Source organism: Mycena indigotica, assembly GCF_014461135.1.
Source record: "Mycena indigotica strain 171206Taipei chromosome Unknown Mind.scaff0001, whole genome shotgun sequence".
Classification (NCBI taxonomy): Eukaryota; Fungi; Basidiomycota; class Agaricomycetes; order Agaricales; family Mycenaceae; genus Mycena; species Mycena indigotica.
In genome coordinates, this window is record NW_023503000.1 from 5,919,877 (window position 1) to 5,947,530 (window position 27,654).

A 27,654-nucleotide genomic window follows, 5' to 3' on the forward strand; every position below is an offset into this window, starting at 1 on the left:
GGTTGTCAGTGCACCAACTTAAAACTTGGTATCCTATTCACGAACATTCCATTCTACCAGGACTCTGGACGATAACCCCTTTCAAGCGCCGGCGGGCCAATAGCAATAGCCCCATAGGTACTTCTTCCTCACTATTCGAAACCCTTCTCAACAGCACAACAGGAGCCTTATTGCCAGTGCCCGAACACCGTGACCAAGACCTGCTACACCAGCACCGAGCACTAAAAGTTGACTACTTACGCTCGTCTCCAGGCGGAGCTTATTAAGATCATGATCCAAGCCACCAACCGTACCCTTCAAGATCATGCCGTCGACTCTCTCGCCGCAAACCTGAAGCTTAATGGCGAGGTCGCGGACCTGAAAGATCATTTGCCAACAGATTGGGAAGAACATCTGGAGGTGCGGAAGGAGAAAGAACTTTGACTCAAGGATAAGATGATTACCGAGATTACCGAACTTGAAGGGAGAAAGCATCTGTTGGCGCAACTTGTGCAGATGCGGAAGAAGTTGTCCTATGTCCAAGAGGGGGAACAGGCAACAAATTGAACGATACAAAGAAGTCCTTGCAACCTCGAGCGCTTGGTGGATGGGAGGAGAAGCGGGAGTATTCGACGCAATCCGAAGTCGTTGACTTGACTCAGCCATCGGACCCTGCTGGTATGAGCTTCAGCCTTCTAATCGTTCTCGTTCCTTATCGTGCTTGTCCATAATCTCTCCACTCATCAAAATCCTATTCATTTTTGGTCTGTGTTCAAGTTCTGTCAATCCAATTTACTAATAGGTCTCCCTCGCTGGAAACGCTTGAAAAACACAATCTGATAGTAGCTGTACATGTACATCATGATAGATACATACAATCGATAAAATGTCAAGAAATGTAAGCCAATGACAATGACACGATAACCTGAGTAACTTTGAACCCTCGACTTAAACGGCAATGGGAAACTTGGGGCGACAGACAACGCAACCATCATGGCCGACCACAAGTCCTGTTTTGTGAAAGGCCTGGCACGCATCACCGATATCCCGTTCCGCATCAAGAATCTTCTTGCTGCCTTCGTCCACTTGAGACCGGAGAAAATTCACGGTTGATATGATTTCATGAAGACGTCGTTGAGCCACGGCATGCTCCGGGCGACAGACAACGCAACCATCATGGCCGACCACAAGTCCTGTTTTGTGAAAGGCCTGGCACGCATCACCGATATCCCGTTCCGCATCAAGAATCTTCTTGCTGCCTTCGTCCACTTGAGACCGGAGAAAATTCACGGTTGATATGATTTCATGAAGACGTCGTTGAGCCACGGCATGCTCCGCCACGCAGGTTTCCCGACGAGCTTTCAAAGTATGGAGCAGCTGCTGGGCTACCACCGGATTGCCGGGGACAATGAGTGTCCAGTTGTTGTAACGAAGTTTCTCAAAGTAGTTTTAGCCCTACTCCAATCCAGCATTGCTGAGACTCGACTCACCAGGTAGCGCTCATCTGGTCGGATCATACCGCTGGTAAGGTGGGCTTCGAGTTGGATTTCATCTTCCTCGATCTCCTTCTGAGTCGACAACTTGAAAGGTGGTGCGGAGGGCATCAATTCTTTCGGAGAGGTGAATGTGGTCGGCGGTTCAATGGTTGGCAGTTCACTGGTGGACAGCTTAGCGGTCGACAGTTCAGTGGTGGTCATAGTAGATGGAGTCAGAAAATAAGTCAAGTTGTGATGGGAATCAGACATCATCATCATTGGGATCAAACTGACTCGAACTCTCTTTGTCACGGTACCGTGACTTTTTTTTTTGAATCACATTTATATACCGCGTACAAGTATGCATGTGCTACTAAGGCGCTCGGAGAGCAAGGGCCAGGGTGTGTTGGGTGGTGGGGGTTGATGTATGGGATTCCGTGTTTATAATTGAGCAGCGTCTAATTCGCTGATGTCCCGCAAGTCGTTTTTGGCGAGCGTAAAGCATGAGAGTCATAGGGGTCTAGGGCCATAATTGGGGTTGTTGTGCTGAGTTGATCGTAGGAATCGATGGGATCAATGTTTACCTTTTGCCAACTTTTCCCTGGATATTGAACGAAGGCCCAAGTATGCCCCCTGCTAGATAACTGCAGACATGCAAGGCTCTTCAATAGGGTGGAGCACGGGTCCGGGTCCGGGTCTCAGAAGGCTGACCCTGACCCTGACCCTGACTAACCCTGACCCTTCCGGGTACGGGTCCAACCGGGTCCGGGTTGACCCACGGGTTGCAAACATGGAAGCAGAAGATGTATTTAGGACAATAATTTTGACATAATATACATTTTGCTATATGATATTGGCTCAGATATAGTATATGTAACCTTTTCCTCAAGATTTTGAGTATATTCAATCTGATTTACTTCTATGTCACATGTCACATGAGTGACATGAGTGACATATGATTTTTTTTGTCTTCCAAAAACTGACAAAAATCATGTTTAGATAGGGAATTGTCCCATCACAACAGCTTATTGGACCCTCCGGGTTGACCCTGAAAGGGTCCGGGTTTGGCCGGGTTCAGAAATAGATGTACCCTGACCCTGACCCTGACAGACCCTACCCTGAAACCCTGCGGGTTGACCCTGACCCGTGCTCTACCCTACTCTTCAATCAAGAGATCTCGGATGCTCAGCGTCATAAACAACTTTCGTCAGTTGGTGAACTTGAAATGGCTACTATAGTATGGCATCGCTGCATGACACCGAGCGCTTTTGTGTCAATCATGGCAACTTGGTTAAAAGTCACTCGCAGTAACTGAACATCAACTACCGATGTAGTCTATCAAGCTCGTTCTGGTAGGGGACCAAGGCGTCGGTAAGGTGTGTGGGCGTTGTCACCAACTCAGTGCACCAGGCCTACCCGGGGAAATGAAGCTTCATATCTCTGACAGTTGTCAGAGCTGTCATGAAGCTTCGTTATTGGCAGCTTACCAGAGGTCCCCCAACAGCATATCAAACGTACCTTTTCCCTCACCCAAACCCTAACCAAACACTAACCAACCCTACCCAAACACTAACCAACCTAACCTGACCCTAACCAAACCCTAACCAAGTAAAAAAACAGTATATTTTGAGTCTAAGTTGACTGACAGTTCTTGACAGTTCTCTGATCAATGAAGCTTCGTCCTGGGCATCAGCGATCACCAGCCGCGAAGCTTCATGACATCTTGGGAGATTGTCAGTGGTGATGCATCACTTCCCCAGCCTCTGGTGAGTGCGCAAACCACAAATGCAAACCACAGACAGCGATGTGCATCTCTCAGACGACAGGCCGATTTCCCTCCAATTACATTCCTACGGTGCGTCAGCAGACTTAGACTGTTCTGATCTGTAGCTTGAGAGCCATACAGGTTTTTGACTCCCATGCCGAAAGTAGACAAATCGAAGGCAAAGATTGCCTGGACCAGGCTGGTGTGTCGGCTTTTTTGACTGTGTTGGTAAGTGGGTTGCGGCTCTTCATAGCAATTGAATCATGTTCAGGCTCTTCTGAGTACGACACACTTCGGCCTTTGTCCTATCCGCAAACAGACATTTTTGTTGCTTCAGTGTCCGGAACCGGCTTTCATTCGAGCATGTGAAGCAGCGTTGGATGGTGGAGCTCAGTCACCACTGCCCCAAGGTCCCATTCATCCTTGTCGCGAATCAAATAGATGCCCGGGATGATACTGGAGCTATTGAAAAGCTTGCCTCGTTGTCCGAGTCGACTGCGGAAGGATTGATGCTGGCTCGGGAAATTGGGGCAGCGCGTGGAATGCTCGGCGTTGACGATGAAAGGACTGAGTGGTGTGTTTAACCAAGCTCTGGCCGCATGCGTCGAGTCGCCGCATTTTCATGGCAATCGCAAAGCTACTCGATGTGTCATATTTTAGGCGTAATCTTATCGTGGTAGTTCATCTTATCTCATCTGATACAGATTTCTAAACTTGATGACTTGAAACTTTTGGTCATCCTTAACCGCTGCGGTCATTCTCGCCCCACCATGAGCTCTCTCCGCCGCTTGAAAGCATGGGCGCTGGGCCACGAGCTGGACCCCCAAAACATCAAAACGCAACTCGTCAATGCTCAGGTTCCTATTACTGACGCTCCATGTCGCGGTTGCGCAGACCCTTGTGAAGATGGTCACCCAGAGTACCCAGAACGCTTCAAGGTGGACATGGAAACGCAAATGCTGGGAAGTGTGTACCCGTATCGCCGACAGGTGCGTTGAATCATGATGTCAACATGCTTTAGACGCTCACCCTTGGTGGCAGATACTGGTTTCAACGGGCAAAACGGACTGGGACCGAGACGTTACCTCTACGCGAGGCTCTTTGGCTTCACATATCTCTTCTGCTCACTACAAGTCGTCTGCTCATGCAACACATTCTCATCCGACCGTTCCTGGAGTGTTTGACACCACAGCCTCGACCGAAATAACTATCCTCAATGGCAGCCATGCTTCCGTGTGCGAGGAAGAGACTGTTTTAGTCTTCCCAGACTACGTAGCAGTTACTGGTATCCCTCCTACCAGCAAGGGAGCCCAGTTACTCTGGAAAAACGCGTTAGACCCAGCCATCCCACGAATTCTTGGGTCAAACGACCAGCCCGGTCTCCAGACGTGGCTACTCCCATATGCCTGTGTAATAACAATGTGTGCGTGCTCCAGACTCTCCAGCTATATTTCTCTTCATATAAGCTGGTCCAGGCTCACATAAACGACGCGACAATCGTTGTGCAATTGCTGCGCCAAAACTAGAGAGAGGTTTGCCCGTTCTTGACTTGAGCAGCACAAACTGACTATTTCTAGCATTCACTGACTCTCTCAACCGACGTGGGTGGACGGTAGACAATCAGCTAGAGCATTTTATCGACCTACCCCTCGAAAAATTCGAAGGGAGTGAAGAAGACCGAGAACAACATGTTGTCAGCAGCCTCAAATCTATGCAAGACTCCAAGCGCGCGTTAATTCTGTATAATTCGCATGTTGGGGGTCACCGATACTCTGGCCTGACCATCGTTCGTCTGCTTTTCTCGAATTCTCACTTCATTCTCATTGAACTGCGTTGTCAGATTTACACCCCTGGCGGTGCATCTGTTTGGTATGGACGTGTCACCCCCCACGACGTCGAGGCTATCGTCGAGAACACCATAATTGGTGGGCTCGTCTTGCCGAGCCTCCTTCGAGGAGGTCTGGGTCTCGCGAAACCGGGCTGCACGTCACTCCACGACTGGTAGTAGGCCTTGCCGCTTATTTATTACATTTTAACGCTATTAGCTACGGTATAGAGTCACTGTAGACCCTTGTAATCGCTGTATACTCCCATAACTATTGGTTGCTCGTTACATTGTCCATGTTGAGACGCCAGGCAACATTATTGAGTCATGTTCCCGACAGAACAATGATTTCTGGGGGAGCCCGACCGCGTTTTGGCAGTGGTCGAATTGGCCGATTGATTACCACATTGTCGTCTGAACTCTCCGAATCTGTTCCAATATAAGGTGATAACTTGGCTGGAAGACGGTAGACACACCTGATGTTGTCTCTTCCTCAGATTCGTCGCTTTCTGACGTTGAATAATCCCCATTTTTATCTTCAAAAACTCCGAGGCCCAAATTCTACCAGCAATCGTTAACTTTTTTTGGAAGCGAGTGAATCCAATGGAGTTGCCATCTCTATCACTGCTTCGTCGTCGTCCACGTTCTCGATATCCACACTGTTGGGATCTGCTTCAGCCCTTTGCGCGACGAGAGCGTTCGAGGCCTCCATTTCCGGTAAGAATGCTTGGACACGGGCCAGAACTGCACGGTGTATGAACAAATGTGCAGCAATTACCATTAAGCTTACGATTTTGAAGGTGCTCGTTGTTGCCCGTCCCTAGCTCCAAAGTGCGAGGAGAGCCCAGAATGTTAGCCATGTCTGCATTGATTGGCCGGCTGGTTGAAGCATTCAGTCTTTCGAGCGCATTTTCTGGAGAAAGTCTGTTGATCATGGGCTATAGGCCCTGTGAAGGACAAACGAATTCGCTGAAGACGAGCATCATCATCTTCTATTTCGAGGATTTGGTGGTTGTGTTTAGAGGACATTCTGGAGGGTCACGCCAAGATGACTTGTCATGAACTGTCATGAGCTTGATGAGGACAACACATCCAAGTCAATGACCATGAGAGTCGTTCGTCTCTCTTTCCTGGCATGATCCTACTTCTTATCTGGTCTCTTTTCTTAGTCGCGCGGCTGGCGCAATCCCATTCTATCCAAGCTGTACTCCAGTTCGATGGCGACCAGTTCCAAAATCATCACGGAGTTGGAGGTATGGTCTCCCCTTCTCTTTTTGAGTATTCATCTCACCTCAGAAGGCTTCGAGCTCGACTTGAATGAGCTGCGTCTTGTTCAATTCCAAGATTCCGAGCCGGTCTGGATAACAGAGCAACAAAAACTTTACGCGAAGAGTTTGGGGATGGAGTATCTCGATGTGTGCGTGCTCCTCGCATCTGTTTTCCCTCTGGCTTATCTAACTCAAGCACGAATCTGCCCCCCAATTTTGGCACGCTGTTTGAAAAGCGGCGTTATTCCTACCCCACCCCCAACTCCACCCTCGTCGCGAGCATTCTACCACTGATTTCCATCGAGGAGATGCGCGTTAATTTGGAGTACTTTACCGGTGCCTTCGAGACGCGCTATTACAACTCGGATTCAGGGAAGGCTAGCTCGGAGTGGTTATTGAAGAAGATCCAAGAATATACCACGCAGCTGGCGACCCCCCAAGTACAGCGATTGGTAACAGTGAAGCCTTTCAAGCACCACTGGAAGCAGACGTCCGTGGTGGGTACCATCTTCGTCAATCTTGCCATAGCTCACAGGGCCCAAGATTGTTCACATTCAACCGAGAGAACCTATCGACGACGGGATTACTGTTATTGGCGCACATTGTGACAGTATTAACCAAGAGAATCCTTTTCTTCCAGCTCCCGGTGCGGACGACGACGGCTCTGGCACTGTGACTATTCTCGAGGCATATCGAGGTAAGTACTCCCGATTTTTCCACTGTTAGAACTGACGAGATCTAGCGCTCTTGATCAGCGGTTACATTCCGACCTCGCCTCTCGAGTTTCATTTCTACTCTGCCGAAGAGGTACTCGTCTTGTCTCCAGACCCCAAAAGACGTGACACTCGTATTTAGGGCGGTGGTCTTGGATCGCAGGACATCGTAGCTTCGTATGAAGCCGCCCGCAAGGAAATCAAGGGGATGCAGCAATACGATATGACCGTGGGTACAATTAGCAGCGGCATTCTCTTCCAACTTCTTACCTCGATTAGGCATGGGTCGCCTCAGGCACCAGTCCAGTCGTCAATGTTGTAACGAGTGGTGTCGATGCAGCTCTATCCACGTTTCTCTGCCAGCTTGTTGATCGATACCGTCAGTGTTTTCCTGCGTGTCTTATGTTTGACTGAAGCCTAAGGGGTGGTTTTCAGTTGATATTCCATGCGTCAGAGAATCCAAAAGGAAGAACGCTGGTAGTGACCATTTGCTATGGAATCGCGCTGGGTACCAGGCTTGTCATGCGGCGGAGGGGTTAATGGGCAATGAGAACTACGACAGTGGGTATTCCCCGCTGCTTTGTGTGTTTACTGAGCTCTCTCTAGACATACATACCGCCCAAGATCGAATCGATGTTTCTCCGGAATTTTCTTTCGAGCATATAAATGAGTAAGCGAGAAGCAAGCATCCTTAGTCCTGCTTATTTCGGTGCTAGGTTCGCCAAGCTTGCTGTAGCCTTTGCTGTCGAGCTCTCTAGTTGATGAATTATACCTATCACATGATGCGACGCGGTCACGTTGATATCTACTTGCGTAGCAGATACTCCACCTCTCCGTGTAAACCATTCCAGTAATCCTTCGTGGTCTTGACTGGATTCCATCCGAGTACGGAACGCGCGTGATTTGCACGACACCGAGCGTTACCACCCAAAAGTCCCATGAAGGAGCCCTGGAATAACGAGTGAGAAATGGATGATGATAGAGACTTGACCAACTGCGAGTTCTTCCTGCGTGAATGTGGTGGGTTCCGAGTTCTCGATCTTGCCTAGCGCAACCAGTGCCTCTCCAAATTTCTTAGCCAGGTCGTACAATGTATTTTCGCCATTTTCGGCAAAAAAGTGTCCTTCGGGTCCATGGCCAAGTTGTGGGTTGGATATGATTGCGTCCCAAAGAAGGGGGTATAGGTCCGCCACTGCAGGGGATGTTAAAATAGTACTTAGTACGCAACCGATTTTGGACACACAGTCGTCGACGTTGACGTTAGTCAGGACATTCTTGCCTTGACCGACTATTCCAACTCTCCCACGGCCCAGAGAAGAAGAGAGGAGCCACGGGTGTATGATAGTGTGCTTTTTTTGGATTCCGGCGTCGACGAATTTTCCACTGGCCAATCCATAGACAAGCGTTGGGACGACAATGTAGCCTTTGATATATCCTGTCACCGTTGTTGGTTGAAAGAACAGTTATGGATAAGTCTGACGAACCTTCCACGTCAGCATTTATGATCTCCAAGTCGACATTGCGGTGGATTTGTGTCTCAGGCAAGGATGCGATTTGGGCGGCGTCAGTGTCGTCGTACACGACTTCGCTCGCAGCGAGTCCTTTGGCGTCATCCAAAATGATCCCCGCTCCCGACTAGAAGCCGTTAAAAATGCGTATCAAGTGAATGAGTAGACCCACTGTGTGGATATATACGGATGGAACACCAGTAGCCACGAACTTCTTCTTGAGACCGGCCAAAGTCGCCTTAGCCGCAGCGAGATCGTCGCTGTCCGCCTATCCGTACGCATGCGATTTAAGCTAGTAATTTTTAGGGGGGGGGATAGGTCACTACGAACCGTTGCTAAAACAGCATCCGCATCACTGGCTAGTCTCTCTATCAGAGCCACATCTGAAAGCGAGCCGACAACGGTCTTCACTCCAAATGCCCGAAGCTTTTCCGCCTTGTTCGTGTCGCGCACAAGCGCGGTGAATTCGAAGTTATCTGCATCGGGGCGAGAGAGGAATCTTTCTAAAACAGAGCCCCCGATGTAGCCTCGAAAGGGATCAGCCATCGTCTTGGGACTTGAGAGAATCTGAGACCTGTTGCGCCAGTGAAAAGAATTTTGGTCTTCAGGGAACTCATGCTACCAATTGTCGATTGTCGATAACATGGAATTCGTCTTGTTGTGCGTATATATAGCAACGGGGGCGGGGGGAAGACGCCGTGCTTGATCATTCCCGAGAGCGGGGAATGACAAAACCCATTCTATGTTCAACGAAGGGTTGGGAGAGTCCAGTTGGTAAGTGAAGCCGTTTGTCATCTGCGCAATTGCTTTGTAAACAATACTAGGACTGTAGTGGTACGGTAGTACGGCGCCGTACTACGGCTACGGCGCCGTACCGTACCAGCCGGTTGTCACCCCCAGTCCCCATTCTTAGCAAGGCAATGGACGAGTCAAACGAGTCACTGAAATCATGCGCGGCCGCAGATGGTCACTGGCAGAAGATGGTTTTGTGGACCAATGTGATGTCACGTGGGATTTCACGTTCACCAAACTTTTCAATCGCTTACTGCTGTTCACTGAACTTTCAGATACTTGTCTGTTCCAAGCGTTTGCAAAATACATCATGAGGTCATCAACAAGCTTTTCTCGCATGAACAGCTATACTTTCTGTGAGTCAGTGTTTGTTCGACCAACGAGTTCAATCCTCACCAGAGGGGTATCAAGTTTCCATGGTATATGTTGGAGGCAATTCGGGTCATCACGGATGGCGACGGCGAAAACTACGACGGCGGGATTTCTCGACTCCACAGCTGAAAACTTGGTCAGACAGTAGCTTCCAAGAAAGCAGCCTTGACACATACTCGGACTGATCTGGCAAAACGACACTCTGAACATCTCGGATCGTGGCGACAATAGGCGCTTCTGGGACGACAGAACCTTGCACTGTTGAGCTCTCATGTCGTGCTAGCGCTACAGCTGGGGCTGCAGCGGCAAAGGAAGCCCAAAACAAGGCCACGAGGAAGATGGAGGATGCGCGGGGCATTTGAAGGAGTGTATCGCTGTCGGGAGACTGAGTACCAGTGAAGAACGACAGGAGCACACTCGGTTTTGTACTCCCTCCTGCGTTGCGTAAGCCGTCCATAAAGTAGGTCAGTCTCCGATTCATCTTCCGGCTTCTTTCTCCGCGGGCACTAATCCATGCTCTTCTGGAACTCTTCTAGCTGGGGCAAGTAGGCTAATAGGAATGAACGGTCTGATCGTCCTTGGCTCGGACTAGCAGTCTGCCAACCCATGTGGCCAGCCAGTATTGTCGTCTGTTCTTTTCTTCGACCGCCTGGCAGCAACCAACATGTACATTCGTCCTTCCTCTGCTGCAACCTCAGAACGCTCATGACTCAAGGGAAGAACAGAGAACTGCAACACGCCGCAAACTTGTGGGGTTCACAAATCAAATGACAGCCCTCAAGCTTCAAGGCAGAAGCAATCAACTCAACTCCACACCCGTCGCTATCCGCCTACTGCGCGATTCCGATACCCTGCTCCGCCCAACTCGCTGCGAGTTATCTGGGTCGTCGCACTCAGTCAGGCCGACGAGCTAGTGCTCCAGGAATATGCTCGCAGCCGCCGTCTCCGGGTCTCCTGCTTCGATCTGGCACATTGGTCAAACCCACAGAAAAAACCGCGCGAAGACAATGGCCGGAGTCTCTGGAAATTGACCTCCATTTACTGTGTCAAGATAGCGTCTATTAAATCAGAAATGCTCTCCCTCTTAGTCTCAAGTTGGCGACGAGGCACCCAAGCACCGAACAGCACGCATATTTCATTGCCTTCAAGGACACCATCCATCGGAACCGGATCACCTTGGTTTTCGAGGCGTATATAACCAAACCTTGAGGTTGTACTCCTACAGTGGCTTGAATACAAACCTGACAACTGGTGGTACCCATCGAGAAAATCAAAACCTTCGAGAATCTACTGGTCGCAAGTGATTTTCATTATACGATTCGTGATGGTCGTAGTCGCTTTACAAGTAGTTATGACTATTAGTACATTCAAGGCCTTGCCGGCCTAGTTAGGCAGAGTAGTTCTTTAGAGGATCGCGCCGCAAAGCTTCTGCCTCGGAGAGTGGCCCAAGATGAAGCATGTCCGCTGTCGTTTTGACCTTCATGACAGATTCGGGGGCTGGAGTGCTCATTACGGGGGCCTGGTCGGCGACCTGTGGAAGAACGTTGAGACGAGAACAAGTAGGAGAACAGGAGAACGACGCACCTCGTCCCTGAACGGCACAAATTTGGGAGTTGCTGGAACTTCCTCGTCGATAAATGGCTGGATTTGGCTCTTGGCGGGCGTTTGGGGTATTGAGCTATGTGTCTTGGATTGTTTCGAAGTGGGTGGTGGTGGCATTAGATCTTCCTCCGTGTCCACGTATGGTATGATACTCGAAGTTATTGTAGTCGAAGCCAGCCTGCGACTCTTCCCAGGTTGCCTCAGTGTCGACCCTGCCATCTTCTTTGACTCTGGGACATTTTCCTTGATACGTGTTTTACGTGTCCCGAGTTCAGGCCAGGCGTTTCCACCAGCTTCGGCAACCTGCGAGGTCGGGTCTTCGAATACTTGGAAGTGGCGAGCGCCGTTAGAGGAAGGCATTGCGGGCGATCGGATGGGGAGAGAGTCAGGAGTGACTGTGGACGTAGTTGCAAGGGCGGTCCGTCTGGGTTGAGACACTTCAGATGGCCTTGACGGGGCAGCAACAGCAGTTGTGGGGGGAGAAGAGGCCGGTAACATCATTCGCTTCTGGAAGTCTGCATGCTTGGCTTTGAGATGCTCAAGCGGATTAGCCCGTCGTGCAATACCAAGAAGGTACGCGCCATCGGCTTCTTTCCGTCTGTGAAGAGTGTCAACGACTGGCAAAAAGTAACAGGAGGACACACCTTCCATCCCTCTCTAATACAGCAGCGTGTTCTTCGTACAGCAGCGCAATGTCGGTCCCAATTTCATTTGCAATGAGGAAGTTGTAGATGACCGTAGGTTTTTCGACAAAGCTGGCGTAAAGCAGCCATAGCTTGAGGTACTTCATCTCCTGCTTCCACATCCCGTCTCTGTGGTCCTTCAACACCCTCGTTGCCTCTTCGAGAAGTTCAAGCAGCCCCGATTCATTGCTGTGGCCTTGGGGGTAATTGTCTAGCGTCCAGTTGACGAGCCGCCAATATGCTTCAAGAGGGTCGTCCTCATCGTCTTCCAGTGCGATCTCAACATTGATGCGGAGTCGATTTCGGGTGGCAGCTAGGCGGGAATCGCGCTGGGCGTGTGGAGTTGAGAGAACCGCAGAAAGGGCAGTGGCACGGCGGCCAGAAGCAAGAGGTTGTACGTTCTCCTTGGATGCCTCGAGAACGTCAAAGTCAACGATGGCTGGGGCGTCGGAGAAGACATCGAATTCCGTCGTCATCGTGAAAGCAAAGAGAAATCAACTTGACATGTGATCGCGAAAATACATAACAAGAACAAACATATTCGAGTCCGCTTTCATCTCTCTGAGTCAATTGCGCTCCGCAGGGCAACGACGGAACCCTACCTACCACTACGTGAAAGCCCTCGACAGTGTCTACCTCCACAATCCGACCGGTCCAGTCCATTACGAGTCGACGTGACCTTGAAGGCTGAGGATGACCAGGCAAATTCAAGCGCATTAAAATCAGCGACTACATGTCGTAGGCTCTATTACTACACATACAAACCTACGAAATCCGCAAGACGAAGGGCTATAGCCAGCAACAGCTTATCAAGGCTTTTATAGTTTCTCCGACCACCACACCAAACAGCTACCAACGCTGGAATCGCCACACACGCCCGCTTCCGCGGTTTCGGCAAGTCGACTCATCCTAGTGCCGAATCAAATCTCCAAAGGACTCTCTCCTCTGGGCTTCCCGGTCGAATCAATGGCCCTGGAAGTGAGAGGAATGGCCCGAGGTGTGATCCAACACGACTCGACCCTGCATGTCTGGCTGGAATGGGTCATTTACCGTTTATGACCGTCTTTACCACCAGGCGGGCGTTGCCCTGGACTTGGGTTCAGCTGTGGGAGCAGACCAATTTCCCTGCTGTTGGTGGCGATGTCCGAGGAAAGGGCACGGTGGGTATATTTTTACTTGCGAAATTGCTTCAGAAATCTAACGTTACAGACAGTAGATCGACCAATTCTATTACCCGTTCAATCCTCACGACACAAGAGCAATATGTCCTCTTTCTTGACTGCTCTCAGCAACTTCGTGTCGGTATTCTTGCCTCAACTATATCGAGGATCTCATTCTGTTCTTTGCTCAGCTGGTGTCGCCACCTCCTTTTTCCTTGATCTCGTTGTGTCGGAGAATTGTGTCGCGGAAGGGGTTCTTTCAGCTTTACTACGTCATAAATAGCACGTGGCAGTGAACAGTATCGCTGAAGCCGCTCTTGCTTCCGGCGTCTTCTGTCTCGGCGCCTACAGTATGGCAATCAGGAGTAAAAAATGAGACAACGAACAGGTGCGTTTATGGTCACCAATGCTCCATTTTACGACCCAGAATCTCATGTCCCATATAGTTTCTACCCCCGCGCTCTCATAGCTGTCTTGCTAGATAGGACTGGGTCACCAAACTGCTGGTATCTACCTTTGGATACCTTGCAGTTGTCTCCGCGGAGTCTGTTCCGAGCGGAATGTGGGGTGGGGCAGGCTGTGGGGGCGGGACATGTCTCCGGCGGAATGTCTCAGACGATGTCTGACCCTCCCAGCGCATATTTAACTGCGAGCACCCCCCACTACAACCTTACTCTGCCTCTTGGCTCCTCCCCTCATCTTGACCCAAACCAAACACCAAATACTACCAATCGAAATCATGTTATCTGCGATTGGCATCCACTCGACAGCCCCGACGCCCCCTGCAATGGTATTTGCTTCTTCATCTCATTGCTTAGCTTTCACTTACCACCCTCTCTTTTCAGTCATGTTCCAAATCAGCGTCGTCGATTACGTCGCTTGACATTCCTGGAACCTGGAAGGCGTCCTACGACAGCGAGGAAACTACATGGGTACGGTTGCCTTTCCCTGCGAGGATTCTCATGCTGACGTTGCTTTCAGACTTCGTTAGTAAAATCATGCTACCAGTCTCAAATGCTGCCCGCTTGGTTGTCATCCAACGTATGTCGTTCTTATCGTCCTCGAATGTGTCTCACTACTCCTCCAGCATGTCGCAGTCAATGAACCGATTCCTGATACGACGAGTCCTGCCATCGAGCCAGTACTTGACATGAAAGTCAACGGCAATGGCCGTCCCATTCTGGCAACTCGTCCCCCCGTCACGATCCCCATACCTCCTCTCATGGAGCCATCACCATGCGAGCCTTACATCCCAGAATTACCCAAAGCCCTCGACTGGGACCTTGACCTTGCCATGCCGCTCGATTATAGACCCACCCGATTCCAACCCAGTCTGCGTATCGCGGTTCTCACCCATCAGGCGATACTTGCCCAAGAGAGAGCTGACGAAGCAGAAGCGCGGGCATTTTGGAAGGCTCAGCGGAAGGCGGCGGAGGACGAGAAGTGGCGGCTCATCGGGATCAAGATGGACCTCCTTGTCCCGAAAAGGTTAACGATGATGCAAAGGTTCAAGCGCAGACTTGCGCGGATATGAGTGTGATGAATAAATACGATACCCACCTGAATAAACATTTTGATGAAGTCCATCCTTGACCAGCAGGTTGTCTTGAGCCTCTTCTCCATTGACATCTAGGCTTGGAAAGTCCAAGTGTCCATGAACGTTTCGAGTGGTGGTGTAAGAAGTCTAGCTGACGAAGACTTAGGCCTGCAGGCTATGTACCTTACAAACAAACCTTACTTTTTTTGCACTCCATTCATTGCTGTTTCTTGGCTGCAAATGCCCTCGATAAGTCCATCTCAACCTCTATAAAAACTGGTACAACAAAGTCCATATAAACAAGTCTTAAAATGCATAATACCGCGTATACTTCCCCGTTGGCCTCTTTTCCTCTGTCGCCATGCCTACCACCTTGGGACCGCGAACTGTGGATGGACCAACAGAAATTGCGGTTCCACTGACAGGCAGTTTTGCGAGATCTTCAGGCGTTTGGACGACGTTTTCGGGAGTCGGTGGGTGGTGTCCGAAACGGTCGAAAACATACCAGACCGGAAATTCTGACCATTATTCAGACAGAGAAATCGTCCCAGAAAGAGTCACGGCTACCTGCGAGGATTCCGGTTGCATTGGGCGAGATATGGTTGTACTGCGGGTGGGTGAATATCAAGTGGACCACATACTGCAAGGCTTCAAGCTATGAACAGGCAAGTCGAAATTCTTACCTCGCGGCCCATGTGGGTGTATCGGAAGTTGGGATGTGTACAAGCTGGGACTTTGACCTCACCATCCATACGCAGGAAATGGTCTTCCTCCGGTGTTGTTTCCTCTTCAATGTCGTCCAATGATGGGGTTGGAGAAGGGGCTCGCTCTGTGACGCTCTCTCCGTCTGCAACCATGGTCGACCCCCCATCGTCAACCAAATCCAGCTCTTCACTCTGTTTCTGCACTAATTCGGCATTACCATTCTCCAAGCCCTTCGTATCATCGGCCAAACCCAGCTTTTCAGTCTGTTTCTCCACTAGTTTGGCCTCCACTTCCAAGTCTGTTTCATCTGCAACATATACCTCTTTCATTCTCGACGACGATGCACCCTTAACTTGATAAGAAGCCCCCTCTGGCAGTGTTTTAGGCTTGGGCTCGGGAAGCGTCACGAGTTTAAACTCTGGAATCGGTTCATTGTCATCTGGCCTCCCGTCATCCGTCCTCCAAGCCCGCCCCGCTGCCAATCGACCAAGATATCGATTCTTGCGCGTAGATGTGCGTGGAGTCATGACATCGAGGGCAAACATGTCTGATTTCAAGAAAGCAACTTCAACTGCGGCAGGCTGCCCCAATGCCTCCAGCGCCAGCGGGTTCTTGGACCACAGAAGGAGCGAAAACCGGATTGTGTCGTCGGTGGTGTAGACCGGTGGATCTTGAACGCCCAAGATGCCCTCGACTTCGACTATCTCTTCGCCTAATCGACCTCTGCCCCCAAATGGTGTTAACATCCATCCGCCAACAGTCTCGCGACTGAATGGCCAGTCTTCACGTGTGGGGATGAAGGGGAAGGGAGTTGGGACGCGTGGGAGGGGCTTGCACAGTGGAAGATACTGGAATGACATGTCCAGCTCGTCGTCGATTCCATTTAACCCGTCACGCTCGATGTTGACGCCCACAGTGTACTTGATACTTCCCGAAAAGCCAGCAACTTGGTTTATAAAGTACGCCGCTGCATAGTTGTGTTAATTTTAGTGAGAAGAAAGCGGACAAGACTCACGCGGCAAAGGGACTCGCGCCAAGTTTCTGCGCTTGCCATCGTTAGGATGCTTCACTACGACATCTTTGGGAAGCTCCGGGAATTCGAAGGGAAAGGCGAATGTTCCTTCAGGAAACGGTCCTCGCCATGGTTTTGAGGAACCAATCTGCCGAGGGTCGCCCATCTCACGGTTCCATAAGTTGGCAGTGAACGCATACATCGGTGGTGCGAATATATCGAGAATACTTTCCGCAGCAATGATAAGCTGGGTGTTCAGTTAGTGCTAGTAAGTATTAGCCTCCCGAACGACGCACCCAAACGTCTACGCTTTTGATGCTATCCTTCTTTGTGATGTCCAACCTCACTTCGCCTTGAATCCTGGCTTCATTGCTCCATCAGACTGTGATCTAGCGAGAAATGAGTTGCTTGCCTCCGTTGTGATACACGGCTGCTTTAGAATGCGATAGAGCATGGCTGTAGAGCACAATGCCCATATAGGGCTTCTCTCCAGGCGACCGTTCATGAATGACACTAGCCATTCCTCTCGCATATAAAGTCGGTATGGGCGAGTGCTCCGCGGTTCCAGGCATCAAAGGTACCGGTGGAGGGTCTTCAGCATACCATTCAGGTACACCTAAGTCATGTTAGCTTTCCGTGAAGATTGCGATGACCAAAACACACCTAGTGTGGAGAAATCTGGTCTTCTTCGCTTCGGTACACGGTTTCCGCCAGTCATCATACTGTAAAAACTGGCCATTGACTGCGCCAACGACGCGACGGACCGTAACGAGGCAGCGCCGGATGAGCGAATCGAGCCAGAAATGGTCTTGCCTGAAGAGCCTGGCAGCAAAAGATTCTTGATGCTGCGCCGCGAGGAAGATGGATTGAACGAGCTTGTCGTCGGGGCGGCCTTTTCTGTTTGCGTCTCCGGTGCCTTTCCCTTCTCTTGGTTTCGTTTGAGCACATCTCGAAGTAGAGACCGCGACATGGCCCCAGCCTTGCAGAGCTGGCAGAATGGAGTCGGGGCAGGAACTCGGGCATCTTATGGCCGGTCGAGCATATAAGCATGGCCAACGTTATCGTAATCCAACAGCCAGAGCTGACAGAGTCTACCCCAAGATGGCTGGCATACTCGGCGGATCCGCTCCACCGAAAAGGTGTGTCCACTCGCGTGCAGTTCAAAGACTTGCTCCATTCGGCTAGCAGAGACCTTTAGAATAGGTTTGGGAGCGAAGAGAGCAAATGCAAGGAGGGACAACATCAAGACAACATGATGCGAAAGAAAATGATCGCGGCATTTTCAAACTGATGCAAACATTGGAGTTGACGACAGGAACGAGTTCTTTTTACAGTAGATATGAGACACAAACATGTTCGATTACAGATGCGTGAATGGATCCAGGTTCTCTATTTACACTCAGATCTGTGCCTTTCAAAAGTTGACTTGACAGTCTTCAAGCCAGGTATCCCACTCCGCGGGTCGGGATTCAACCCAACTGGCGGAGAGTGCCGCTGACCTCCTGCAATCCAGATGGTTAGGACTTGGGAGACGTGATGCACGCGTGATGGTGCAATGAGTGTCCAGAGCGGGTTGCGGTCGTGACCGAAGTTGCTCAAACAGCTGACTGATCCCGAGGCTTGGTGGCCAATGTTGCGGAGATGGGAAATTTGAGCAGAAACGGCAGCGGAGCTGAGGTAAAAATGGAACAGGGAGAGATAAGCCTCTAGATTGACCGTCGAGTGATATACGGACCCATGATCGGCAAGAAATCAAGCAAGGCACGAACATGTCTCCATCGTGGCCATGACCAAATGAACTGGCTTTGGATAATTGTCGGGAAATCGGAGCGATTTACTGAGCTTAGAAGAAGACGTCACAGTAAAGCTGATACAATTTCGACGAGCCCAAATCGAGATCTAGCCGCAAGGGAAGCTCAGAGGACCGAAGCCGACTTGCAACATTTGTTTGTCAGAGAAAGCGTCGACTCGGAGGGGATTGGGAATGAACCGGTTCGTCAGTTTGAGCGGAACAAAATTGGTGAACGTTCCAAATGAGTTGTTTCATCCACCGACAGACTTGGCAGGAAGTGGAAATGGCGAGCCATCGATATTGAGTGACATACGACTGGGTTTGCTCACGATCGTGTCCAGCAGCTGTTTGAACAAGGATAGCCAGCGGTCTTGTAGATGGACATGATGCTTGCCTTCAGAGCTTGGGCTTGGGCTGGCTATAAAGAGGGAAACACTTTGTACACTTTCGATTTCAGCGACAAGGTCGATTAAACGGCGCAGGTGATTGATAGCGGGGTAGAAACATGGAGTTTGAGGTATCGAGACATGCAAGGCTTTGAATTCCCGGAGATGGACGGCAATGGCCAAAGACGCAAGGACATCTTTCGCCTTGGGATGGTTGGAAAGTTTGATGAAACACTCTCCCGTCGCTGGGTCGTATATTTTTTGCGAGACAAGATGGATGGGCAGCACGATGGTGTTCAGTCGACGACAAACGAGTCCAACCGCAAACAACGCATCCGGAATAAGGTTGAAGATCTCGAGGAGCAACTCGTCCGGAAGGTTCAGTAATGTGGATGACTGAGATTGAACACTGGCGCTTATCATCAACTTTGGTTGGTAGATCCCTTCCCGACTGAGAACATGTGACATAACTGTCGAGGACGACGAGCCCCAAATGACCCGCTCGACTTGCGCGAAGGCTCTGAGCCAGCGAGAGAAGACAGCGTGGTTCTCCAAACCAGTAGCGTCTGGGCCAACGATCGTGACTTGTTTCATTCGACCAAAAACCTTGTTCCACGCGTCCCACATAGCCAATGACAAATCAATAGACTCCTCCATGAATAAAACGGCGCCCTTGTTTATATCGAAGTTGTTGACGCGAAGGGAGAGACGGGGCATTTGGTGACGTTCGATTGGCGCCAATGCTGCCAGGATGGTAGGCGTGGTCAGCTCAGACATAGGTATTGTTATTTCCACATTTTCTCCGGCGGGTAAAAACCGATCCTGACGAAGGAATACTGCAATGTATTCAGACGACGCTGCCAGGTGCTTCACATTTATAAGTTTGGGGATGTCGATAAGGTGGGAAATATGGTGACTTTGCTGAGCGATACGAGATTCGATGACAACTTCAACAAGCTGCGGTAGTGCAGCCAGCAATCTGAGAAGAACGGCAGAGTCCAACTCTGAGTCCAGCACCGAAAGTCTGCGAAGACAGGGGACATTGGCAGCGATGTCATAGACTCGCTCACTGACAGGGATAGAGTGGAACTCGAGAGAGTCGAGAGAGATCTTCCGGAGGGTTACCGCCCACAATGGCTGGAAATTAGGGTGTAGGAGTAGAGAACCGCTGATTCGTAAAGATTTGAGGGAAGATGACACAGAGAACAGCCTCCGAGTTGAGAATCCCTGGCTAACTTTTCTAGGTGTCGGACGAAGCGTTTCGCGACGGACGAGAGTCGAGGTTGAATAGAGCAAGTAAGTCGAGTAGAAGTGATGTCCACATATCATTGCGAAGGCGATCACTGAACGGTTTCGCATGACCGCAAGCCACAGTCGCGTGAAGGAATCATCCGATTCCTGTTGTACGCTCTTTGATTTGGTGGGTTTTTTCTTGCGGATGGAGCCTCGCAACTCAATCTCAACGTTGGGCAGATGAGCGAGATTTTCTACAAGCCTTTCAGCCCTATTCATGTCGCGGATACAGCAAGCCAGGTCCGAGTTCAAGAATACGAGCAATAACTTTTTGGTTGATGAGAAGAACGACAGTGTGGCAATGTTGAGTAAAGAGAGTGTGTTGTGAATGTCTTCCTTCGATGCGCCGTCCAAGTGAACTATGCACTCGTCCGCCGGATCGACAATGCCATCCTCGCTCAAAAGTTTACGCAGCGCAATCTCGCTGAGGCGTTTGCAAGTCTGTAAGATGGCAACGCTATCGCCGGGGTGAAGGTGTTTGCATATTTCCCTCAATATCGAGTTATCTAAACTGAAAACAGAATTGAGAAGTCGTGAAGCCAGAAGCTGAGCTAGGCGCACTTTGAGAACATGCGAGGGTGAGAGGGCAGCGGAAGGGCATCCTGATAGATCGAGTCAACACAAGGGTCGGCACCGTTGTTGATCTGAAAGCCTCAGGTGTGACTGTGACCGTTTACTCGTTGGTGGGAGCCAACACAACGACTGCCGTCTCGCAGCCCTCATTCCTCATACACACCGCCGAACGCGTCTCAGTTGTCGGTTTGCACCTGTCGTCTTTGCTGACGCCTGCATTATCGCCTTTCCCCGCCCTTTATCCCTCAATTCGCCGAATTCCCTTCTCCCCCATATCCATCCAAAACTGCCCCAGAACTCATCTGTGGCTCGCCCAACACCTCTATACCCCTCTAATACATCCCTTGCACGGTTTTTCACGAGTTTTTAGCCGTTTTCCTGCGGCCCTAAACAGTCTTTCCGTCCCGACATCCCTCGCCTACTGTCTGCATTATGCTCGGTCACCAGTTCGCCTATTCGGCGGCTCCCGTTCGCAAGGTCAAAGAGGTGCAGTTTGGTATCCTCTCACCAGAGGAAATCGTGCGTCTTTGTTTTTTCGGACAATGACTCCAACTGACACCTCGAAAGAAAGCATACTCTGTGGCGAAGATAGAGCACCCAGAAGTTATGGACGAAACAACTCACAAGCCCAAAATGGGAGGTCTTATGGACCCTCGCATGGGAACCATCGACCGTAATTTCAAGTGTCAAACGTGTGGCGAGGGGATGTCAGAGTGTCCAGGTCATTTCGGCCACATTGAGCTTGCGCGTCCTGTCTTCCATCCAGGTGTGTTAATAAATCATGGCGGCTCAGGTCTCTCATTGCTCGTAGGTTTCATTTTGAAGGTTAAGAAGATATTGGAGTGTATCTGCATCAACTGCGGGAAATTGAAGGCTGATATCGTGAGTTGCGCCTTCATTTCCTCTACTCGTTTCGCACCCCCACCTCCCAATTTTCTGGGGGCTCTCTCCACATCGTGGTGAACCCCAAACCCGGAACTCGGTCGTTTCTCGAGAATCGAGGCGCTCTGCTGCCCATTCTTGTTCCGCGCGTTTTCGGTCGCTTGATCGCCGCGTTACAAGTCTGGTGACCAGTGGACCCGATGTTGCGTGGTGAAATGGGGGGCCGAACGAGGAGTGTGAAAAGCATGCATGCGGTTCTTTTATGGATCGTCATGGCCGACCGTTCTCTGCTGTGACGCAGCGTGAGCAACGTGTCTGGTGTCTTCATTGGCTTGCTCTTATCCTCCTTGTCGTGCTTGTGTGATCCTTCCGTTTTGAATGAAGAATCGTTTGCTAACAACATAATTCACATACGTAAGTCGGACCCAACTTTCGCGGACAAGATTCGTCACATTCGCGATCCAAAACGTCGGATGGCTACTGTCTGGGGACACTGCAAGTCCAAGACGGTCTGCGAGACCGACGATCCAAAGGACGAAGCAGCAGAAGGGGAGACAGAGGAACCTAAGAAGGGTCATGGAGGATGTGGCTATCAGCAACCCGCGATCCGTAAAGAAGGGCTTAAACTTTTCGCACAATACAAGAAGCCCAAGGATGAAGATGATGTAGGCCATTGTCTTTCCATTATTCCCACCCAAAACATTTTATCTTTTCACAGGAAATGAAATCTTCACAACCCGACAAACGTCTTTTCAACCCCTCAGATATTTATACGACCTTCAAAAAGATTTCTGATGACGATCTTCATCTACTCGGGCTCTCAGACGAGTATGCTCGTCCAGAATGGATGATCCTCACCGTCCTGCCTGTTCCACCACCTCCAGTCCGACCTAGTATTGCTGTCGATGGTGGCGCCATGAGGAGTGAGGATGACTTGACTTACAAGCTAGGAGACATTATCAAAGCGTCCGCCAATGTTCGGAGATGTGAAAATGAAGGGACTCCCGCTCATGTCATCTCCGAGTTTGAGCAACTGCTTCAGGTCCGTTTTTCCATCTAAATATCCCACTCTTTCTTACCTTTACTTGCGCAGTTCCACGTCGCGACTTATATGGACAACGATATTGCTGGCATTCCCCAAGCGTTGCAAAAATCAGGGCGCCCCGTCAAATCAATTCGTGCTCGATTAAAGGGAAAAGAAGGTCGTCTGCGGGGTAATTTGATGGGCAAGCGGGTCGATTTCTCTGCGCGGACCGTTATTACCGGTGACCCGAATCTCGAATTGGACGAGGTTGGCGTGCCCCGAAGTATCGCCATGAACTTGACGTATCCTGAACGAGGTAGGTGTCACTAATGATTGCATTTTTGTTTCTTATCGTTCGTTCAGTAACGCCGTACAACATCAGTTATCTGCAAGAGCTCGTTCGTAATGGTCCGACAGCGTACCCTGGTGCTCGCTATGTCGTACGGGATACTGGTGAACGAATTGACTTGAGATACAATAAACGGGCGGATGCTTTCCTTCAATATGGATGGGTTGTAGAACGTCATCTGAAGGACGGCGAGTGAGTTGTTGTTTTTGAACCTCTCAACTTCTTACTGATCTTTCGGCCAGCTTTGTTCTCTTCAACCGTCAGCCTAGTCTGCACAAAATGAGTATGATGAGTCATCGAGTGAAGTTGATGCCATATTCCAGTAAGTTGTTGATCTGCTTCGTCAATTCCAGCTCATTGTTCTAGCCTTCCGTCTGAACCTTTCCGTGTAAGTTATTGGTGATGTCGTTCGACATCTCTTACCCAGAAATCCAGCACACCTCCTTACAACGCCGACTTCGATGGAGACGAGATGAACATGCAGTACGTATACCAACGTTGATCCTCGTCCACGACTGATAATCATTCAGTGTGCCTCAGAGCGAAGAGACGCGGGCAGAGCTCAGTCAAATAGCATGGGTTCCACGCCAGGTTCGAATTATCGTTTCTTCCAACGCAGAGGCTCATCTTTCATTCATAGATCATTTCTCCTCAAGCCAATAAGCCAGTCATGGGTATTGTCCAAGACACGCTTTGCGGCATTCGCAAGTTCACCCTCCGCGATACCTTCCTTGACTGGAACCAAGTTCAAAACATCTTGCTCTGGGTTCCTGATTGGGACGGACTAGTTCCAACTCCTGCAATCCTCAAGCCTAAACCTCTCTGGTCCGGCAAGCAGATTCTTAGTATGGTCATTCCTCGCGGCATCAACATCCTGCGTGGCGCTGAAGACAAGAGCAACAACCCCGTGTTCGACGATGGCATGTTGATTGAAAACGGCGAGATCATCTTCGGAACCGTGGAGAAAAAGACTGTCGGTGCCTCGCAGGGTGGTCTCGTGCACGTAGTATTCCGAGAGAAAGGGCCAGAGGCGACTCGGCAGCTGTTCACTGGTCTACAGATGGTGGTCAACTACTGGCTGTTTCACAACGGCTTTAGCATCGGTATTGGTGACACCATCGCCGACAAAGGAACGATGGAGTTCATCACGAAAAAGATTGCGGAGTGCAAAACCAATGTCGTGAACATCATCGAAGATGCCACACACGACCGGCTAAAAGCTGCCCCTGGTATGACGATTCGAGAGTCCTTCGAAAGTCTGGTCGAGCGACAACTCAATCTGGCTCGTGACGACTCAGGTCAATTCGCACAGAAGAACTTGAAGGAAGACAACAATGTGAAGCAGATGGTGGTGGCGGGTTCCAAGGGTTCCTTCATCAACATTTCGCAGATGTCGGTCTGTGTTGGGCAGCAATCGGTCGAAGGTCGACGGATTCCTTTTGGTTTCAAGCACCGAACCTTGCCACATTTCACCAAGGACGATTTTAGTCCAGAGGCTCGCGGTTTCGTGGAAAACTCATATCTGCGTGGCTTAACGCCCCAGGAGTTCTTCTTCCATGCTATGGCTGGTCGTGAAGGTTTGATTGATACAGCCATCAAGACAGCAGAGACGGGTTACATCCAACGGCGATTGGTGAAGGCACTGGAGGACGTGATGGTTTGCTACGATGGCACGGTCCGGAACTCCCTTGGCGACTTGATCCAATTCGTCTACGGTGAGGATGGTATGGATGGTGCTTTCATTGAAAAGCAGGACATCGCGACCTTCGCTATGAACGACGAACAATTCCGCCACAACTACCGAGTGGATGTGACAGACGAGAAGGGTGGTTTCATGCCTGGTGTTCTCCAACTCGGCCTGGATGACAGCTCGTTGGAATTACAGGCCAAACTGGACGAGGAATACACACAACTCTCCGACGACCGCAACCTGCTGCGAACCTTCATCTTCCCCCGTGCCGACAACACGACCAACTTCTATCTTCCTGTCAACATGCAGCGCATTATCCAAAATGCCACCCAAATTTTCCGTATCGATCGCCGCCAACCCAGTGACCTCGAGCCAGCATACATAATTGATGCAGTCAGGGAATTGGGCGAACGACTTGTGGTCGTTCGTGGAAATGATCCGATGAGCGCAATTGCTAATGGAGATGCTGTCTTGCGATTCCAAATGCACCTTCGGTCAACCTTTGCAACACGTCGTGTCCTCGAACGGTTCCATCTGACTCGAGAGGCGTTCGATTGGGTGTTGGGTGAAGTAGAGTCTAAATTCAACCAGGCCATCGTCAACCCCGGTGAAATGTGTGGTACTCTGGCCGCACAATCGATTGGAGAACCTGCGACACAAATGACGCTCAACACATTCCATTATGCTGGTGTTTCTAGCAAAAACGTGACGCTCGGTGTCCCTCGTCTAAAGGAAATCATTAATGTCGCCGCCAACATCAAGACGCCTTCCCTCACTGTCTACCTCCAACCGCATCTCTCGGTCAACCGCAATCTTGCCTTGACTGTCGCTCATGAACTCGAATATACGTCCTTGCGAACAATCACCTCTGCGGTGGAGATCTACTATGATCCTGATCCCACCTCGACAATCATCGAGGAGGATCAAGGTTTCGTTGAAGATTTCTTTGCTATTCCGGATGAGGAGGTCGAGAACAAACTGCATTTGCAGTCTCCTTGGCTCCTTCGTCTCGAGCTCAACCGGAACAAGATGGTCGGCAAACTCACGATGCACTATGTTGCAAGCCGGATTGCCGAAAGTTTCAAAACGGACCTATTCGTCATCTGGAGCGAAGACAACTCGGATAAGCTTGTCATTCGGTGTCGAGTGCTTGGCGGAGGGGACAAGGACGACGACGACAACGTCGAGGAGGATATCTTCTTGCGTCAGCTCGAGAACACGATGTTGAACTCCGTCAGCTTGCGAGGTGTGAAAGACATTCGCAAGGTGTTTTTGGTTGAGCACGACAAGGTGGTGACAGAAGACGATGGCAGGATCGCTCTTCGGAAGCGAGAGGAATGGGTTTTGGAGACGGACGGTGTTAACCTCAAGACGGTGTTGTGCATCGACGGTGTTGACTTCAAGCGCACATACTCCAACAACTGCGTTGAAATTTTCAATGTGTTGGGTATTGAAGCCGCTCGTGCGGCTATCCTAAAGGAGCTTCGTGGTGTTATCGAGTTCGATGGTTCCTACGTCAACTACCGACATCTGGCGATTCTTTGCGACTTGATGACCCACCGAGGGTCCCTAATGGCAATTACGCGTCACGGGATTAATCGAGCAGATACGGGGGCCTTGATGAGATGCTCATTTGAGGAAACGGTTGAAATCCTGATGGAGGCTGCAGCGGTGGGTGAGAAGGACGACTGCCATGGCATTGCGGAGAACGTTATGTTTGGCCAAATGGCGCCAATGGGCACAGGCGCTTTCGAGGTTGCGTTGGATATCGACATGCTGAAGGATGCGATTGTCGATCATCGGGTCCCAGTTCAACATATGTTGGCGGCTCAAATCGATGGCGGAATGACTCCTGGACAAGTTGCGATGACCCCATATGATAGCAACACACCCATGTGGCAAGCGGGGTCAAGCTTCAAGGCTGATCAGGCCGCTTTCTCGCCTTTGGCAGTGAACGGTGGAGACGACGGTCCCAACTTTACTTCGTTCCAGCCTGGCTGGGGTCAAACACCAACTCGGTCTGATGCGATGTCGCCTGGACCGACCTATAGCCCGAGCTCCCCCAATATGTATTCTCCAACCTCACCTGCCTATGTTCCACAGTCGCCGTTTGGGGCTGCGACGTCGCCATTCGGCACCTCTCCCTATGCAACATCACCGTTCTATGACCGTGGTCGTGCTCCCACCTCGCCAACTTACTCACCAACATCACCAATGATATTAACCTCACCGGGATATTCTCCTGCCAGTCCGCGATACTCCCCAACCAGCCCGTCCTTCTCTCCGACTTCCCCGCGCTACAGCCCGCAATCGCCGTCGTTTAGTCCTACTTCACCTCGCTATTCGCCAACGAGTCCCTCGTTCAGTCCGGCTTCTCCACGGTGTGAGTATTTTCAGTGCTGTGTTTGAACTTGATGGCTTACTTGACCTCAGATTCGCCAAGCAAGTCGCTTCTGTTTTCTTGCCGTTCTTGCGCTGACCGCTTTGCCCCCTTTTCTTCCTGTTTATCCAGCTTGTACGTGAAATTCTTTCTTTCCTTTTTCGGCATCATTAACTTGGAATTGCAGCTCCAGCGCAGTTGTCGCCAACCTCACCGAAGTATTCTCCCACATCCCCCATGGCTTCACCCTCGTCGCCCAAATACTGTCTGTCGTTGTCTTCCATCACTGATCGCCACTAACCTCTCAACAGCTCCCACTTCCCCGACGTACTCGCCAGCTTGTAGGTTTCTATCTTTTGCTTTGTTTCCGTTACTCATCTACGTCTGCCTCTCAGCGCCCGCTTATTGTAAGTCGTGCTCTGCAATTATTCCATCCACTTCTAACATATCTTTCTTCAGCGCCGGCCTCTCCAGCGTACAGTCCGACATCTCCGTCGTGGTCCCCTTCGAGCCCCAGCCAAGGGGCACCGGGAACGAACGGGCGAAGTCATGCGTATCAGTCGTCGCCGTCGTGGGATTGAGTGGTGGGATGGATTCTTCGTTTTTCCTTCATGCGTCATTTTACTTGACGGGGCCTTATAAGATATCTAGCCTCTCCGGCAAAACCCACTGTAGATTAGCATTAGTTTTCTTTCAAATACGCGCTAGATATGGCCATTGTATAGTTTTTTTGGTTGGCAAGGCAAGCAAGCTTGAAAACTAAGTTGGCTTAGGTCAGCAACCACTGGCGGCCGAACAGGGCAAGTCTGATTAGAGATTGTGGACAGCTCCCAAAAATTGCTCGCTTAGCCTCGCTTATGGCCTCAGCCAATCAGAGGGCCAGAAAAAC

At 50.4% G+C, this 27,654-nt stretch overlaps 9 protein-coding genes across 9 annotated transcripts; 4 read left to right on the forward strand and 5 right to left on the reverse strand.

The window, feature by feature from the left end:
* Positions 1 to 927: 927 nt before the first annotated feature.
* MIND_00167000 (uncharacterized protein) lies at positions 928 to 1,691 on the reverse strand (the record flags this gene model as incomplete). Its single annotated transcript, XM_037358592.1, has 2 exons — positions 1,470 to 1,691; positions 928 to 1,416 (listed from the first exon to the last, which is right to left on the reverse strand). Exons 1-2 carry the CDS (start codon positions 1,674 to 1,676, stop codon positions 928 to 930), a joined length of 696 nt encoding a protein of 231 aa, XP_037226502.1. The 5' UTR covers positions 1,677 to 1,691.
* A 1,478-nt stretch (positions 1,692 to 3,169) lies between these two features.
* Positions 3,170 to 3,673, forward strand: MIND_00167100 (uncharacterized protein; the record flags this gene model as incomplete). Its single annotated transcript, XM_037358593.1, has 4 exons — positions 3,170 to 3,220; positions 3,274 to 3,309; positions 3,361 to 3,447; positions 3,491 to 3,673. The coding sequence occupies 4 exons, from the start codon at positions 3,170 to 3,172 to the stop codon at positions 3,671 to 3,673; spliced, it is 357 nt and encodes a 118-aa protein (XP_037226503.1).
* A 298-nt stretch (positions 3,674 to 3,971) lies between these two features.
* Positions 3,972 to 5,224, forward strand: MIND_00167200 (uncharacterized protein; the record flags this gene model as incomplete). Its single annotated transcript, XM_037358594.1, has 5 exons — positions 3,972 to 4,208; positions 4,261 to 4,642; positions 4,695 to 4,751; positions 4,797 to 5,005; positions 5,060 to 5,224. Exons 1-5 carry the CDS (start codon positions 3,990 to 3,992, stop codon positions 5,222 to 5,224), a joined length of 1,032 nt encoding a protein of 343 aa, XP_037226504.1. The 5' UTR covers positions 3,972 to 3,989.
* Positions 5,225 to 5,369: 145 nt separating this feature from the next.
* Positions 5,370 to 6,073, reverse strand: MIND_00167300 (uncharacterized protein; the record flags this gene model as incomplete). The annotated part of the gene is made up of 5 exons (XM_037358595.1): positions 5,370 to 5,473; positions 5,521 to 5,605; positions 5,658 to 5,788; positions 5,835 to 5,957; positions 6,007 to 6,073. 5 exons carry the CDS (start codon positions 6,071 to 6,073, stop codon positions 5,370 to 5,372), a joined length of 510 nt encoding a protein of 169 aa, XP_037226505.1.
* A 188-nt stretch (positions 6,074 to 6,261) lies between these two features.
* On the forward strand, positions 6,262 to 7,787 carry MIND_00167400 (Peptide hydrolase; the record flags this gene model as incomplete). The annotated part of the gene is made up of 9 exons (XM_037358596.1): positions 6,262 to 6,461; positions 6,509 to 6,809; positions 6,856 to 7,009; positions 7,055 to 7,119; positions 7,168 to 7,254; positions 7,305 to 7,404; positions 7,461 to 7,586; positions 7,632 to 7,695; positions 7,742 to 7,787. The coding sequence occupies 9 exons, from the start codon at positions 6,262 to 6,264 to the stop codon at positions 7,785 to 7,787; spliced, it is 1,143 nt and encodes a 380-aa protein (XP_037226506.1).
* A 43-nt stretch (positions 7,788 to 7,830) lies between these two features.
* MIND_00167500 (uncharacterized protein) lies at positions 7,831 to 9,243 on the reverse strand (the record flags this gene model as incomplete). The annotated part of the gene is made up of 7 exons (XM_037358597.1): positions 7,831 to 7,974; positions 8,021 to 8,217; positions 8,269 to 8,460; positions 8,510 to 8,660; positions 8,706 to 8,801; positions 8,864 to 9,060; positions 9,108 to 9,243. The coding sequence occupies 7 exons, from the start codon at positions 9,241 to 9,243 to the stop codon at positions 7,831 to 7,833; spliced, it is 1,113 nt and encodes a 370-aa protein (XP_037226507.1).
* Positions 9,244 to 11,084: 1,841 nt separating this feature from the next.
* Positions 11,085 to 12,470, reverse strand: MIND_00167600 (BUB1 N-terminal domain-containing protein; the record flags this gene model as incomplete). The annotated part of the gene is made up of 3 exons (XM_037358598.1): positions 11,944 to 12,470; positions 11,282 to 11,897; positions 11,085 to 11,228 (listed from the first exon to the last, which is right to left on the reverse strand). Exons 1-3 carry the CDS (start codon positions 12,456 to 12,458, stop codon positions 11,085 to 11,087), a joined length of 1,275 nt encoding a protein of 424 aa, XP_037226508.1. The 5' UTR covers positions 12,459 to 12,470.
* A 2,515-nt stretch (positions 12,471 to 14,985) lies between these two features.
* MIND_00167700 (uncharacterized protein) lies at positions 14,986 to 17,366 on the reverse strand (the record flags this gene model as incomplete). Its single annotated transcript, XM_037358599.1, has 7 exons — positions 14,986 to 15,197; positions 15,247 to 15,319; positions 15,363 to 16,351; positions 16,400 to 16,643; positions 16,693 to 16,760; positions 16,809 to 17,012; positions 17,060 to 17,366. The coding sequence occupies 7 exons, from the start codon at positions 17,364 to 17,366 to the stop codon at positions 14,986 to 14,988; spliced, it is 2,097 nt and encodes a 698-aa protein (XP_037226509.1).
* A 3,506-nt stretch (positions 17,367 to 20,872) lies between these two features.
* Positions 20,873 to 27,528, forward strand: MIND_00167800 (DNA-directed RNA polymerase subunit; the record flags this gene model as incomplete). Its single annotated transcript, XM_037358600.1, has 17 exons — positions 20,873 to 20,959; positions 21,008 to 21,206; positions 21,252 to 21,322; positions 21,742 to 21,987; positions 22,041 to 22,364; positions 22,416 to 22,662; positions 22,710 to 22,887; positions 22,938 to 23,017; positions 23,062 to 23,083; positions 23,131 to 23,178; positions 23,226 to 23,286; positions 23,336 to 26,768; positions 26,819 to 26,900; positions 26,953 to 27,030; positions 27,077 to 27,106; positions 27,161 to 27,172; positions 27,225 to 27,528. The coding sequence occupies 17 exons, from the start codon at positions 20,873 to 20,875 to the stop codon at positions 27,526 to 27,528; spliced, it is 5,502 nt and encodes a 1,833-aa protein (XP_037226510.1).
* Positions 27,529 to 27,654: the final 126 nt, after the last annotated feature.